This window comes from Rutilus rutilus, assembly GCF_951802725.1.
Source record: "Rutilus rutilus genome assembly, chromosome: 6".
NCBI classification, from domain to species: Eukaryota; Metazoa; Chordata; class Actinopteri; order Cypriniformes; family Leuciscidae; genus Rutilus; species Rutilus rutilus.
This window is the reverse complement of record NC_140214.1, coordinates 35,497,220-35,511,333: the sequence shown is the minus strand read 5'-3', so window position 1 is coordinate 35,511,333 and position 14,114 is coordinate 35,497,220. Positions and strand designations below refer to the sequence as shown.

Genomic DNA, 14,114 nt, shown 5'->3' with positions numbered 1-14,114 from the left:
TTGGTGGAATTTGAGTTATGCTTGCATTGTCCTGTTGGAAGGTCCAATGACGCCCAAGCTTCAGCTTCCTCACTGACGGCATCACGTTTTCTCATAGGATTTCCTGATATACAAAAATGAATCCATCTTGCCTTCCACATGCTGCAGGTTTCCAGTGCCGAGGATGCAAAGCAGCCGCAGAGCATCACAGATTCGCCATGCTGAACTGAGAGACAGAGATCTTCACAGCTAATGCTTCATTCTTCTTCCTCCAGACATACCACTGATCCATAGGGCCGAAAAGTTCTGTGGCTTATTTATATGATTTTGAGCAAATTGGGGCCGACTTTTCTTGTGCTTTTGGGTCAGTAGTGGTGTATGGCTTGGAGTTGTGGCATGGAAACCACATGCATTTAGTATGTGCCTTACTGTGCAAGCTGAAACCTCAGTGTCTGGTGCCTCCAAGTCTTGCTACAGTCACTCGAGTTTTTTTCTGGTTGCAGCCGTTGATAGCTTCCTTTTTCTGCCCCATCCGGGTAGTGTAACCACTGTTCCTTTAACTTAGAACTCGCAAACTATGCTTCACACTGTGTCTCTAGGAACATTTAGTGCCTTCTTTTTGTATCCTGGTCCTTGTTTGTGAAGGGCAATCATACCTTCTCTTAACTTTTTGGGCCATTCTTTTGACTAAGCCATATTTCTAACATGCAGTCAAACGTGACACTCAACAAACCTAGCCACTTCAGACATTTTGTGTGTTCTAGCTCAAGCACACCTGGTGTAACTAATGAAGCCCTTGATTAGTCGCATCAGGTTTGCTTGAGACAGCACTTGTTTTGCAGATGTGTGCTGTCAAGAGGGATTCAATTCAGGGGGTTGAATTTTGAGACTGTAGAAGTCATTAAAAGTTTAATTTTCAGTTGAATTTGGGGAAACCACTTGAAACATTTGTTGTGTTGAGCTATTTCAATTACTTTTGTTTGATTTGTTCATTGCAAACATCTGGAAGTCTGTAAATTTTGCCAATAAACCTGATTTGCAATGGGGGTTGAATCATTTAGATTACAACTGTACATATATTAAATCTGCAGCGCATTGCAAAAAAGCAACGAAAGGTACCACATTAGTTCCATGGTTTTTGGACATTTACCAATGATAGAAAGATTCAGAATCATGGTCTGTATAAAAATATTGGCAAGTGAGGCAAGCTCACTAGAGTTTGGGTCAGCTCTAGTGTGTCAGGTCGTATTATTTCTACAAGGTGGAAGGAGAGAGGCGGTCACACACACACACACACACACACACACACACACACACACACCTTAGCAGCCTGTCGGTGCCAGCGCAGGTGTTCAGTGAAGCTGTCGAAGCTGATATAGTAGGTCTGACTCTGAGGTCCCGCTGAGCTGAAGGCCAAACAGTGACTGTGTTTCTTCACCTCTTCCACCTGAACACAACAGAAACACACTCAAACTCACACATGAACAAGACACGCTCCCCATGCAGTGGGGTGAAAACACATCATCATCATCAGTGTCAGAGGTCTGTCCACATCAAGAACTCAAACTATGAGCAGCAGCAGCAGTGATGCTTGATGTGGCAGACAGCACTCAATATTTAGTCTAGCGGTCTAGAACATAAATGAACACAGAGTACGAGTACTTTAAACGCGCCTCTGTTTGTTTAGCACTTCATCAACTCTCAAAACCACCATAAAACTTTACAACTCACTAACCAATGTCCACTATGTTTGTCCTCTCACTGAACTCTTGTTTTAAGTGTTGCTCGTTGTTAAAGTAACTAGGATCTTGGGAAAGATGATTTATAAATATAGACTGGGGTTCAACACACACAGGCAATATAAAGTGTGAATGAACTCTGTGAATATTGAAGTCACCTTAAATAGTCACCTATTTTAATTACATTTATACTATACAAGTTCCTAGGGCTGGGCGATAAAACGATAACGATATGTATCGCGATAGACACGTAATCAATATCAATAAAAAATGCGTTCGATAAAACGTTCGATAATTTTTTTTTTTCTTCGTCGGAACTCGGAAGAAACCAGAGGTTGCGAAAGCAAATTTGGTTGCATGAACAAAGGCACTCAACTCTCTGGTAACCTTGCAACGTAGGGGGTGACACGCAACAGCCAGTCAGTATGGTTGCGCAATATTGTTGTCTCGTGTTGGATTCTTCAGTAACAGAACCGGCGTGTAGTGATACAGCAATTGTTGATAAAACAGGAAAAGTCAGCTCGCCTGACTTCAAGTCTGACCGTAGTCAGACCATGTCGTCTGCAAATTATGCAAGACCATCGTCAGTTTCTCTGTTATTCGCGTGCTTATGAGCTGTTTTAACGTGTGCGTTTCTCAGCGCGTACATGTGAAGCTCACATGCACTCTGTCTACCAGCGCCTGGATACTGGACTGTATTTCGAGTCTTATTGTGCTAATACTGTTATATACACACAAGGTTTACATAAACTAGTTGGATATGTCTAAAGTGAAAGCAAACTTGAGAAAATTGAGAGAAAATCTGCTTGTCAAATGCCTGTATATTAGACGCGTCGCGCGCAGCTCTTAAAGAGACAGTATAGTAATAGTAAACACGCTGCCGCTTGTCCTTAAAGGGATAGTTCACCCAAAAATAAAAATTCTCTCATTATTTACGCACTCTAATGTTGTTCCAAACCTGTATTCATTTCCTTCTTATATTTTCAAATATTAATATTTTGAAGAATGTGGCTATCCAAACAGTAAACAGAGCTATCCCTTTAATGTTAATAAAACAACAAAATGCAAAGAGAAAATCATTCACTGCTCTTGACTGATAACTTTAATAGTAGCTTTAATAAGTATCAATGTATAATTTATTCAGTGAAGTCTGTTTTGTTTTATTTTCATATTTGTTCATTTAATTACTTTCTTCAATGCTACTGTTAAATACACCTACTGTAGCTGAAAACATAAAGCACTGTTTATTAAATCTGTATATTAGGTTGTGTACGTACGTGTAATGTGTATCTTTGATCTTAATATTTAATAACAAAGAACATAATGAGAACTTTTTTGTCTTCGCCCCTGTCTGCCATTCTTTTTTATTTTACATTTTGTTATCTAAGGCTTTGAGCATTACAGCCAAACTAATGTCCATATTTTAAAAACAGCCACAAAATAGTAAAACCAACATAAAAAAGAATCATGATAAAATCATTAATCGTGATTTTCCTGAAAAAAATATAAAAATATAAACATATTATATTATATGTTTGCCATATCGCCCACCCCTTTATAAAGCATTTCTTACGTATTCTTTAATTTTGCACCTTAATGTTAAGAGATAATTGTTAAGTGTTCATTGAGATTTTAGACAAATTATTTGAGTGAGTGTTTTCCATGGTCGTGTTGACATTTCTGCCTTTATAACTGATGGGATTATAATCAGAAAGTTTAAAATAAAAAATCTTTAAATGTAATGTATTTGTCTCCTGGACTGGTCCTTATTTTAAATATGTCATAAAAAATATCAATAATTATCGATATCGACCGATATGAAACACTTATATCGTGATACAGTTTTCAGCCATATCGCCCAGCCCTACAAGTTCCTACATAAAACATTGACTTACAGCATGGTCTATGTGAACATTCAGTTCTGATCAATCATTTTAAGCCATGCATAATGTCTGAAGAATATCAATTCTTTTTTTGACTACTCTTGTCCAGTGCACTTCAGGTGGGGTGGCTGTAGGATCATTGGTGTGGGACATACATTCTGCCTAATGAGCATATGAGATAAGCCTGGGTTCAGTACCTTTCCTCCGATCAGTGGCAGGATGTGCATCTTGCCCGTATGGCTGGCCTTCACCGAGGAGACCATGAGACAGGTGCCACATAAAATCACCTGCCGTCGACTCCAGCGGTTCACCGGTAGCTGCAGCTTTCCTTTCCGTACGTTATACGTCCCGGAGAGCTGGATGCGCTCCGAGCTCTCGATGCTGTGAGGTTTTCCTGCAAAACAGAGAAAGACATGAGCCTGACTTCTCCGCTCCTCTCCTGCTGTCAACATATCCAGTGCAGCTTCAGATGCACATCACATTTCACACTGCAGAATCGTTGCTCTACACAGGGAATGAACTGAGTGAGGTCAATTACTATCAGTCACAATTACTAACAGTAGCCTAATTTCTAGTAAAGGTCAGATTTCAGCGGTCAGACCTAGAAAATATGGAGTGATGTTCAGCAGTCACTACTAGTAAAGAGAAGAAATCGGCAGTCAGTACTAGATGAGATAAAGTGGAGTTCATCAGCCACTACTAGTAATGAGTGGAATTAAGCAGCCAGTATTATTACTATTAAAGATTACAATTAAGTAGGGATGGGCACGAGTACTCAACTTATTTATACTGTAGCACCACTAAAAACAACAATTATTGACCACGGTTCTATACACTATATCAAATATGGTCAACATTTAACACCATGTACAACATAAATTACAGAACAGACCAGACACAGCACAAATCACAATCAAAAGCCAAAGAAACAAGATAGGTTTTGAGTTTTGCTTTAAACTCCTGCAGTGCACAGGCTGATCTAAGGTTTCGGTGCAGCAACGGCAAACGCTCGATCTCCTCTCGATTTCAGTCTCGCGCCCGAGGAACATTTAACAGTCTCTGGTCGGATGACCTAAGAGACCTTCCAGGATTGTGAACAGATAATAAATCGGAAATATATACGGGAGCTATTTAAAAACTAGCGACTTCAAAATCAATTACGTAACGAATTGCGAGCCAATGCAGAGATTTCAGAAGAACAGGAGTGATGTGCTCTCGTTTACGCACACCGGTAAGGTGCCTATAGCAGCTGTATTGCAGACGGTTAAGAGATGCTTGGTTAATACCCATATAAAGGGAATTACATTAGTCAAGCCTTGTTGAAATAAAAGCATGAATCACCCTTTCAAAGTCCTTAAAAGAAAGACATGACTTTACTTTAGCTAGGACTCTGAGAGGAAAAAAACTACATTACTAATCTGTTTGTCAAATTTGAGATGACTAATGAAAAACACACCCAAATTCTTCACTAGTGGTTTCACACACAGAGACAAATGGCCAAAATTTAAGCAAGGAGAGATAACAGCTTCTGAAGATTCAAAAACTAGACTCAGTTTAGTCTTCACTGAGGTGAAGAAGATTGAAGAAGGGACATCCAGGCCTTTACATCCGCTAGACAAGCCAACGGAGTATCAAAACCCATGTTATTTGATCCCAGGGGCAAATAGATTTGGGTATCGTCAGCGTAACAGTGAAATGAGACGCTGTGTTTCTTAAAAATCGACCCATGGGGAAGCATATACAAGGAGAATAAAATGGGCACAAGAACAGAAGCTGAAGGGACCGCACACATAAGAGGAGCTGCATCCGAAGTAAACTACCCAATATTAACAGAGAACCTTCCACTATTAAAATAGGATTGAAGCATTTCCCTGAATGCCCACCCAGTGCTCCAAACGAGAGATCAGAACCAGGGCAATCGTGTCAAACGCCGAGAACACAGCAGACTTGCCAGAGTCGAGTCAGTACAATATCGTTTAAAACTTGAGGAGTGGGTTTTCCTAAAACCTGACTGGAACTTCACAAATCTTGCTTTTATTCAGAACGCTCTGTTAGTTGATGAAACACTATTTTCTCTAAAATTGTAGATATCAAAGAAAGATTTGAGACTGGCCTAAAATATGTCAGAACTGCCAGGTCTAAATTTGGCTTTGTGAGAAGTGGATGGACAATGGTCATGTCATCTGGTCCCGAAGCCGTTTCAAGGCAGCTGTTCATACTCTTTTGAACTGTAGGTCCAATCACCTCAAAAACGTATTTAAAACACCGTGGGGGAAGAACGTCATGGGGGGGATCCAGAAGGTTTGAGCTGGCCTAACAAGACCTTGTAAAGCAGGAAGAATACTCGAGTACTCGGACGTGAAAACGATGATCCGACTTTTAGATTGGGAACTGCATTCACATGTGCAGATTCTTTGAATAATTCAGCAATGCTCCATATGGACTGAGTTTACATCCGCCATAGAGAAACAAATGTACAATATGTTAAGCATGTTAAGCATTCTTGACTAACTATGCAGCAACATTTCTGCTTTCGCCTCTGAGACAGAGCGAGCGAGATCTGACCCAAAAGCAGCAGTAGTACAGTATGTGGGTCAGGACCCCACGGTACGCCACATGGAGCGCTGAAGCCCACTTTACAGCGCCACCATCAGCAAAGGGTTAACATGACACCCAGGCCTATCCACACACAACAACACCATAGATCTGCAGAAGAACATAACAGTACAAGACAGACACTGATGTGCAGTAGTAGAGTAAGTGACAGTCTGCAGGAATCAGCTTCATGTTGGTGAACACACAGTTATTGCACGTCTGTATTCATGAAGGCTTCTATTGTTGTTGTTAAAAAAAAAAAATGACCAGCTACTTGATCAGATAATAATCTCACTCAAAAGCTTTAGTTACAGTGTTATCTCTAGTGACCTGTTACAGTGAAGGAAATAAGAGAATTACAGACAGAGAGAGAGAGAGAGAGAGAGAGAGAGAGAGAGAGAGAGAGAGAGAGAGAGCTCACATGGATCTTAAGCATGATTTAGGCGTGTTGTCTCTTTCCATGGGCGAAAGGAAACCACAGCCCTTCCTGCTCGTCTCTGACTGACATTCACCCTGAACTAGGGTTGTCACTCGTCACGTTACCAACATTTCAGCAGTCGGTCCCAATACTAGTCACATTTCAGTTCAAATCGCAAACAATTTTGGTACATGGCAAAAACTTTTGTAATTATTTCGTTTTTAAATTGAACTATTTGAAAATTATTTATATTAAATAAATGAAACTAGTTCATTTTTGAACGCTATTAATGATTATAAGTAAATTATACAGTAAACAGCATTAAAAAAGTTAATGCTGCATTAAAAAAGTCAAATGAAAAGTTAGTATTAAAACGAAATTACATGTTATTACATTACAGATAACAGAACAACTGGCAGGTTGTTACACTTTAAAGGGTTAGTTCACCAAAAAATTAATTTCTCACCCTCACGTCGTTCCAAACCCGTAAGACTTTCGTTCATTTTCAACACAACTGAAGATCTTTTTGATGAAATCTGAGAGCGTTCTGCCCCTCCACTCACAGCTACGCAACTACCACTTTGATGCTTCAACAAGTTCACAAAGAGATCGTAAAACTAATCTATATGTATTGAGCGGTTTAGTCCAAATTTTCTGAAGAGACACAATCGCTTTATATGATGAACATACTGAATTTAGGCTGAATCTTTGATTTAGCTGAAGAGCTCAATAAACACCTGTGAACTAAAGAGCAGGTTATTGAACTCAACGAAACATCCTATATGAAGTTATTCAGATATTTATACAAAATAAACATATTAATACAACTTAAATCTGCACAAAATGATGCAATGACTCTCATTATATCATCATTCTCATTATGATTTTGCGTAGCCTATATGACAGACTTGCGCTGCACATGATGCACTTTGTATTTTTTCTTTTCAAAATGGATTTCAATCATATTTCAAGAAATTCAAAACCATCATGTTGAGCATCTGAAGTGTCTCAGCTGAAGGACACAATCCATTATTTATCGGGCTTTTATAATATATATATATAAAAATTTGGGGGACTTTTTGGGCGATAAGATAACATTAAAATTGAACATATTACATTTACATTTACATTTACATTTATTCATTTAGCTGACGCTTTTATCCAAAGCGACTTACAATTGCTATATATGTCAGAGGTCGCACGCCTCTGGAGCAACTAGGGGTTAAGTGTCTTGCTCAAGGACACATTGGTGTCTCACAGTGGATTCGAACCCGGGTCTCTCACACCAAAGGCATGTGTCTTATCCATTGCGCCACCACCACCCCATATTATCGGCCGATGCCGATATGTTCGCCGATATATAAAGCATGCCTACTGTAAACAGAAAACCTTTGACGTGTTTGACCCGGTCGATGAAGTGAGTCCCACATTACAGAATTCATATGAATTCTGCATTGCTGACTGTGACTCACTCCAGGCCGCAGTAAACGGGACGTCCCACTCACTCGTCTCCCAGCCCTATGGATGACTCCCAGAGTTTGCCATGGCTCTGCTTTTACACGCCTCATCCTGTTTTGAGTGGTTAGGCAGATCCAGAGGTATCCGGAACAAAGCAGAAGAGGGTGTGTGTGTCCAGGCTATATTTGTCCACGTTCTTCTGGTGCGCTCTAATGCACCGGAGAAACCGCCTGTATGACATATTGGGGCTAGAAACTCCTGAATAATTTCTTTCAGGAGTTTAAAAGGCTCGTGACTATGAGTGACACGTTCTGGAGAGCTTCGGCTCACCGACGCAGATCAAGCTAACCGTTTTCAGCATTTGTCAAAGCATCTTAGAGCCGATGCCTCCGTACTGTTGATTCTTTGGATGAGATTTGAGATATATCTTGATATTATTATCAGAGGAAGCATCATTTCAACCAAACAGTTGCTCAAGTCAATGAGATTCAGAATGCAAGGGAAACACAGTAAACTTATGATCATATTTTCACAGTCTGTCACTAGATTCGCACAATAAAAAGACAAACACACGGCTGAGTTAAATAAAAGTTAACGTACGGCAAATTCAGATTATGTCATCCAATCTAACAATACCACCTGACAATATCAATTCAACTGATCCCCCTTTTTTAAAGTAATCTAAACTATTCACTGAAAGATAGGCTATTTTTCTGTCAGTAACTTTGTTGTTGAACTTATTGCTAATTTCTTCACAATTCTTTCAATCACAAGAACAAAAGTTGTCAAATCTTTCTTGCTGACAATTTCCAAACTGCAAAATCTCTTAAACTCATAAATAATAGTAAGAATCACACATTTCTTAAACACTATGTCCTTCTCTTTCTTGCAGACTGACGTTTCCCTTGTTTACCTCTTTGTACTTATTTTCGCCCTTCCCTTTCCTTTATGTTGTTTGTATTTTAAATGCAGTGCTGTTTCTTCTTTGCAATATAAAAGAAAAAACCTGCTAGTCCACTGTAGACATTTTACTAACTATACTGTAACGTAACTTTGCAAATACAAGTCAACTATCAGTCATTAGAGTATTAGTAGACTGTCTGCTTAATATCCGCTAACACTTTATTCTGATGCTCCCCAGCAGACATTATACTGACTAGAAGTAACTTTGTTAGGTAATGGTAAGGGTTAGTACAACAAGTACTCTAATGAGAGTACGTTGACAGTTGCAAAGTTACTTTAAGTTTAGTAGAATGTCTAAAGAGGATCTCTGAAATAAAGTGTAACCAAAAAGAAATCAACATCAATTGAATTAAGTGTATGAGGTCAAACCTGTTAACCAACAGCATGGAAATAACCTCTACTGATAAAATAATGAATGAGTTGTGCTACACGAGCTTCATGATACAATCATTTAAAACTCAAAGCAACCTCTACGCAGTTTCAAACCCATAAAATGAATGAATAGCACTGTAAACCAGTGATACAGCAAAATTATTAGCAAACAATGGCTTCCATTCACTTGTTTTTCTGTGTACGGGATTGTCTACACAAAAAAATGAAATGTCGTTCAAAAGCCTTCTTTTCATTTCAGAACAGAAAAGGAGAAATAAAACACGTCCTGCTCACGCAGACAATGAATGGTGACCTTCCTCAAAGTAAACTTTAAGAAAGTATATAATATATAATCTTATGCAACTCGGTCTGTATATTCCAAGTGTTCTGAAGGCATGTGGAAGGATTTAGCAAAAAACTAAATCACAAGTGTTTATTTATTCCATTCTAATTCATTCTAAAGTTAAAATCTTGACCTTGCCCGTTGCACTTCTGTGTCATTTATGAGTGCACAGCAGTTTCACACCCAGTTCCCTTCGACCGCAAGCATGAACGAGATCACAACACAAAACACAAGGCCTGTCAAACTCAGAAAATCTGTTCTCTGAGGTGAACGTCTCCGTTATGCTCCGGACAGAATGAAAGTTGTCGCGTGAACAAGGCCTTGAGCAATATATGATTAATTCTTTGTGTTAATAATTAAAATTATTTAATTTAATCATTTAAAACAAAAACAAAATCTAAAAGCATGTTGTTATGTATAATGAATTATTGGGCATTTACTGCCATACACACTGGACGGCCCAGCTCATAGCCTGTAAACAGCTCTCTCTGACACACACACACACACACACACACACACACACACACACACACACACACACACACACACACACACACACACACACACACACACACCTGCACATCTCTGAATGAACCCAGCCGACAGAAAGCGTCGCTGTTTAATTATAACATCACACGTGTGCGCAAAGGTCTCAAAGTGAATTCACATACATTATAAATCATAAACGTAAAAAAAACATGATAAATGCTGTAACATCTAACGGGGAATGATATACTGTAGATGTGTTGACTTAAAAAGTAGGACTGGAACGACGGGTCAACCAAATCGGTCACGTCGATTACGCTCTGTTTATGTTCATCCCTGTCATGTTTCACACGAAACAAAACTCTGGAGCAGATGCTAAAGGTTCGTATGGCAGCGCCGCTTAATACGGTTGCGTTCAGACAGCGTTTTGCTTTTCACAAGCGTGAACCGTATTCTATAACATTGTTTTTTACACGGCTCTGTGGAATGCTTGATTCTGATTGGTCAATCGCTCCATCCAGCGGTGTGTTTTCCCGGATAACAACCGCTGAGAACAGAAACACAGGCTCATCCGGGTCACTGAATCAGCAGTGCTAGGAACGGTTTTTCTTTGTGGAAGTTTTGCGTTTGGTGAGCTAATATCAATATTTTGTGTCCAGTTATTTAATTATGCCATCCAGTCGTGGACTCGCTCTCTCTTGTTTCATTCAAACGCAGCTGCTGCCATTTTGTGACTATTGTTTTGTACACTGTTGGATTATAGGATAACAAACAGGTACGATTTTAAAATGTTTAAAATACAAACGTCCGTCTAGTTTGAACTTGCCGCGCTAGCCACTGCTCTCTCCGCGGAAGCTTTGCGTTTAAAGACCTAATAAAATATTTCAACTCCGATCAATATTTTGAGTCTAATTATTTACTCATGTGGCAAGTAGCAGTGTAATAAGCGGGATAATGTACATCCAGCCGATTGTTATCTGAGAATAAACCCCTTCAGGCGGACGGAAGACCGCTCTTCACCTCATCGCCCTGTCGGGGTTTATTCTCAGATAACAACCGGCTGGATGTACATTATCCCTTACTTACCGGTATACAACACTTCGCACTGGTTCTCGAATCTGATTATCCGAGAGCCTTTTCCAGCTGTGTGATATTCCCACAGTATCAGCACTGGAAGCGTTTCACCGTTTGTATCCGCTTGCCACATTTCTCACAGAGAACCACTGTAAAACCACCATGATTTTACAAATACTAGCCCACTGTTGTTGTGTCACGGTATGTAGAAGAGTTTTTTAGGCAAGAACGTAGTTATTTAGACCTCAAATAGGCGACTTATACTATAGGCCTAAACATAGTGCAAATTTGTTTCGATGTTTTCGGAGATTGAGCTCCAGGCCATCAGCGGCCATTGAGCGCTCATGAACCCGCAGAGCAGTGTTGTCAAAAGTACAGACTTCGGTACCAAGTAGCGGAATCGCAAACGCCTCTGATTGGCCATTGTGCTCACACGCTCATCAAATATGTCTGTGACTACAATGATCTAATGTACTGAACAACTAGGCTAATCTCGGCCAGTCCTTCCAGTCCTTCCCCTAACAGTGTTTAAACATGAGGTATTAATTCATTTTGGGTATATCAAAGGGGCAATTTTTGGTCTTATTCACCAATTAGCCTACTTGTTCCAGAGCAAATGTACTATAACGTTGCTTATAATCGCTGCTTTTACAAATGAAGAAATGATTTGTCAGCACCCACCTTTTTCAAGTAAAAGCTTTAAAAATATCACTGGGGATATTACTGATGTATTTTATATTGTAGAATAAAATGTGAAAATATCTTGAGCTTGTGTTGTTCACCACAGACCTTATTTCAAGCATTTGTCCAAAAACCCATTCAAAAAACCCATTGACTTCAGGTAGTGCTAAAATGCTAACTCGTTTCTGGGTTTTGGCCTACAAAAACACGTCCTCCCTGGACCACTCTATTGAGTAAGCACTCAGTACTCACAAACTGTATTTGCACTATATATCATATTGTTTTTTTAGGTTCTTTGAGTCTATGTGGCACTTTTGTGAGGTGATCCCTGAATAAAACATGAAGCAAACGCTAATTTAAAGCAAGCGCTGTCTGGTTTCAGCTCATTCAGATGAGTTCACCGTTCCCACTCGCAGCTATGCTTCAAACTCAAGAGTCAAAGGACGTCCCGCCACCAGAAGACTAATGAAGACTAATGAAAAGTCTTGCTAGTTCGGGACTCTCTTCAGAAAGATCTAGATGTTCAGAGCGACAGTGTCGTCTGTCCGGAGGATTTACTGCGTAAGTAGAGTCAGATCTTCTGCAATATGAGACCCTGGACCACAAAACCAGTCATAAGCCGCACGGAACGCATATTTGTGGCAATAGCCAACAATACATTGTATGGGTCAAAATTATCGCTTTTTCTTTTATGCCAAAAATTATTAGGATATTAAGTAAAGATCATGTTCTATGAAGATATCTGGTAAGTTTCCTACCTTAAATATATCCAAAAAGTATTTTTGTGAGTGGATGCAGCACAATCGCCAACAGAAATGGACAAGTTTAAAGGCAATTTTCTCAATATTTAGTTTTTTTGACGATTTTCAAATAGTTGTATCTCGGCCAAATATTGTCCTATCCTAACAAACCACACAGTCTCAATTAAAAAAAAAATACCCATAAGAGTTCAGTTTTGTGGTCCAGGGTCACATATGTGACTTCAGTGCTTGCAACACAGATCCTAGTTTCATCAACCACACTGCTGTAACTTGATATTACCAAAAATATGAATTGCACTGAGAAGAAATATGTGCAAAAAACAATTTATTATATAACTATATCTAAGATGTGATAATGATGTGTATTAGGTCCTATATGTTGTAACTCTTGGCCTGAACAATGGCAGCAGAAATTAAAACACTAACTGGATTGACAGACTATTATTAAATGAAATTAGGAAATTTGTTGAGGTTATGATGAAGGGTAGGGCATTGTGTGCATGCAGATCAGTCGCCAGGCAGCTCATAACAGTGCCTGATATGGGACTGATAAAGTTCAGTTATTAAACTTTCTAATCTTTAGAAAGTGATTCAAAATGAAGGATTCCAGGTGGCCAATAAAATGACAAACGATGCACAGACAGAAATGAACAAGACTGTCAACACTGCAACTCACATGACTCTCGATTTGAATGAACATTTAATCAGGTGAGCACTGTCCGGTTCATGATTGGTTGTTTGATGGTGCCTAAATTTTTTCATACTGTGAATATGATATAGGATGATGTGCAGAGTGGCGTAGCGGTTAAAGGTCAGGATTGGTCCAGTAAAGTGCCGCCATATTCATATTACTGTGCCAAGATAAACAGACTGTGTTCAGATAAGCAGCACTATCTAAAAAGCGAATATAGGCTACTTGACAAGTTAAAAGACGTGCTTGCTGTGCCTATAGTGTCAGCACAGTTTCTGTTTTCACATATTTAGTAATGGTCAACCAGTTTGTCTGATGTCTGAGAGTGCCACGTGATCTCATTAGGATTCTTGTGTATTTTTACGTAAAGTGTGGTTCTGCCACATGTACATTTACTTACGTTTCCATACACATACTGAAACGTACAATATTGACAGCACTAAAACGTAAATTATTTACGCATGTACAACTTTTAGACTTACAAATGTGTACGAATTGTTATTTTTCAATATTAAATTCGTGGCATTCTGGACTTTCAAGGCCCAGAAAGGTAGTAAAGACATAGTTAAAATAGCAACCAGAATATTTTTCGTGCGCAAAAAAAACCAAACAAAGATAAGACTTTATTCAACAATTTCTTCTCGTCATTGTCAGATCTCCTACGCAGTTTC

The 14,114-nt window shown here is 39.2% G+C and overlaps 1 protein-coding gene across 1 annotated transcript in view; it reads right to left on the bottom strand.

Moving 5' to 3' along the window:
* The window catches only part of phlpp1 (PH domain and leucine rich repeat protein phosphatase 1), a 53,516-nt gene that overhangs the window by 29,985 nt on the left and 9,417 nt on the right, over positions 1-14,114 (bottom strand). The window contains exons 2-3 of the mRNA XM_084412098.1: positions 3,799-3,995; positions 1,301-1,426 (exon numbers count right to left, since the gene is read on the bottom strand). Of these exons, the coding sequence (XP_084268224.1) occupies positions 1,301-1,426; positions 3,799-3,995 (323 nt within the window). The remainder of the gene's footprint in view (positions 1-1,300; positions 1,427-3,798; positions 3,996-14,114) is intronic.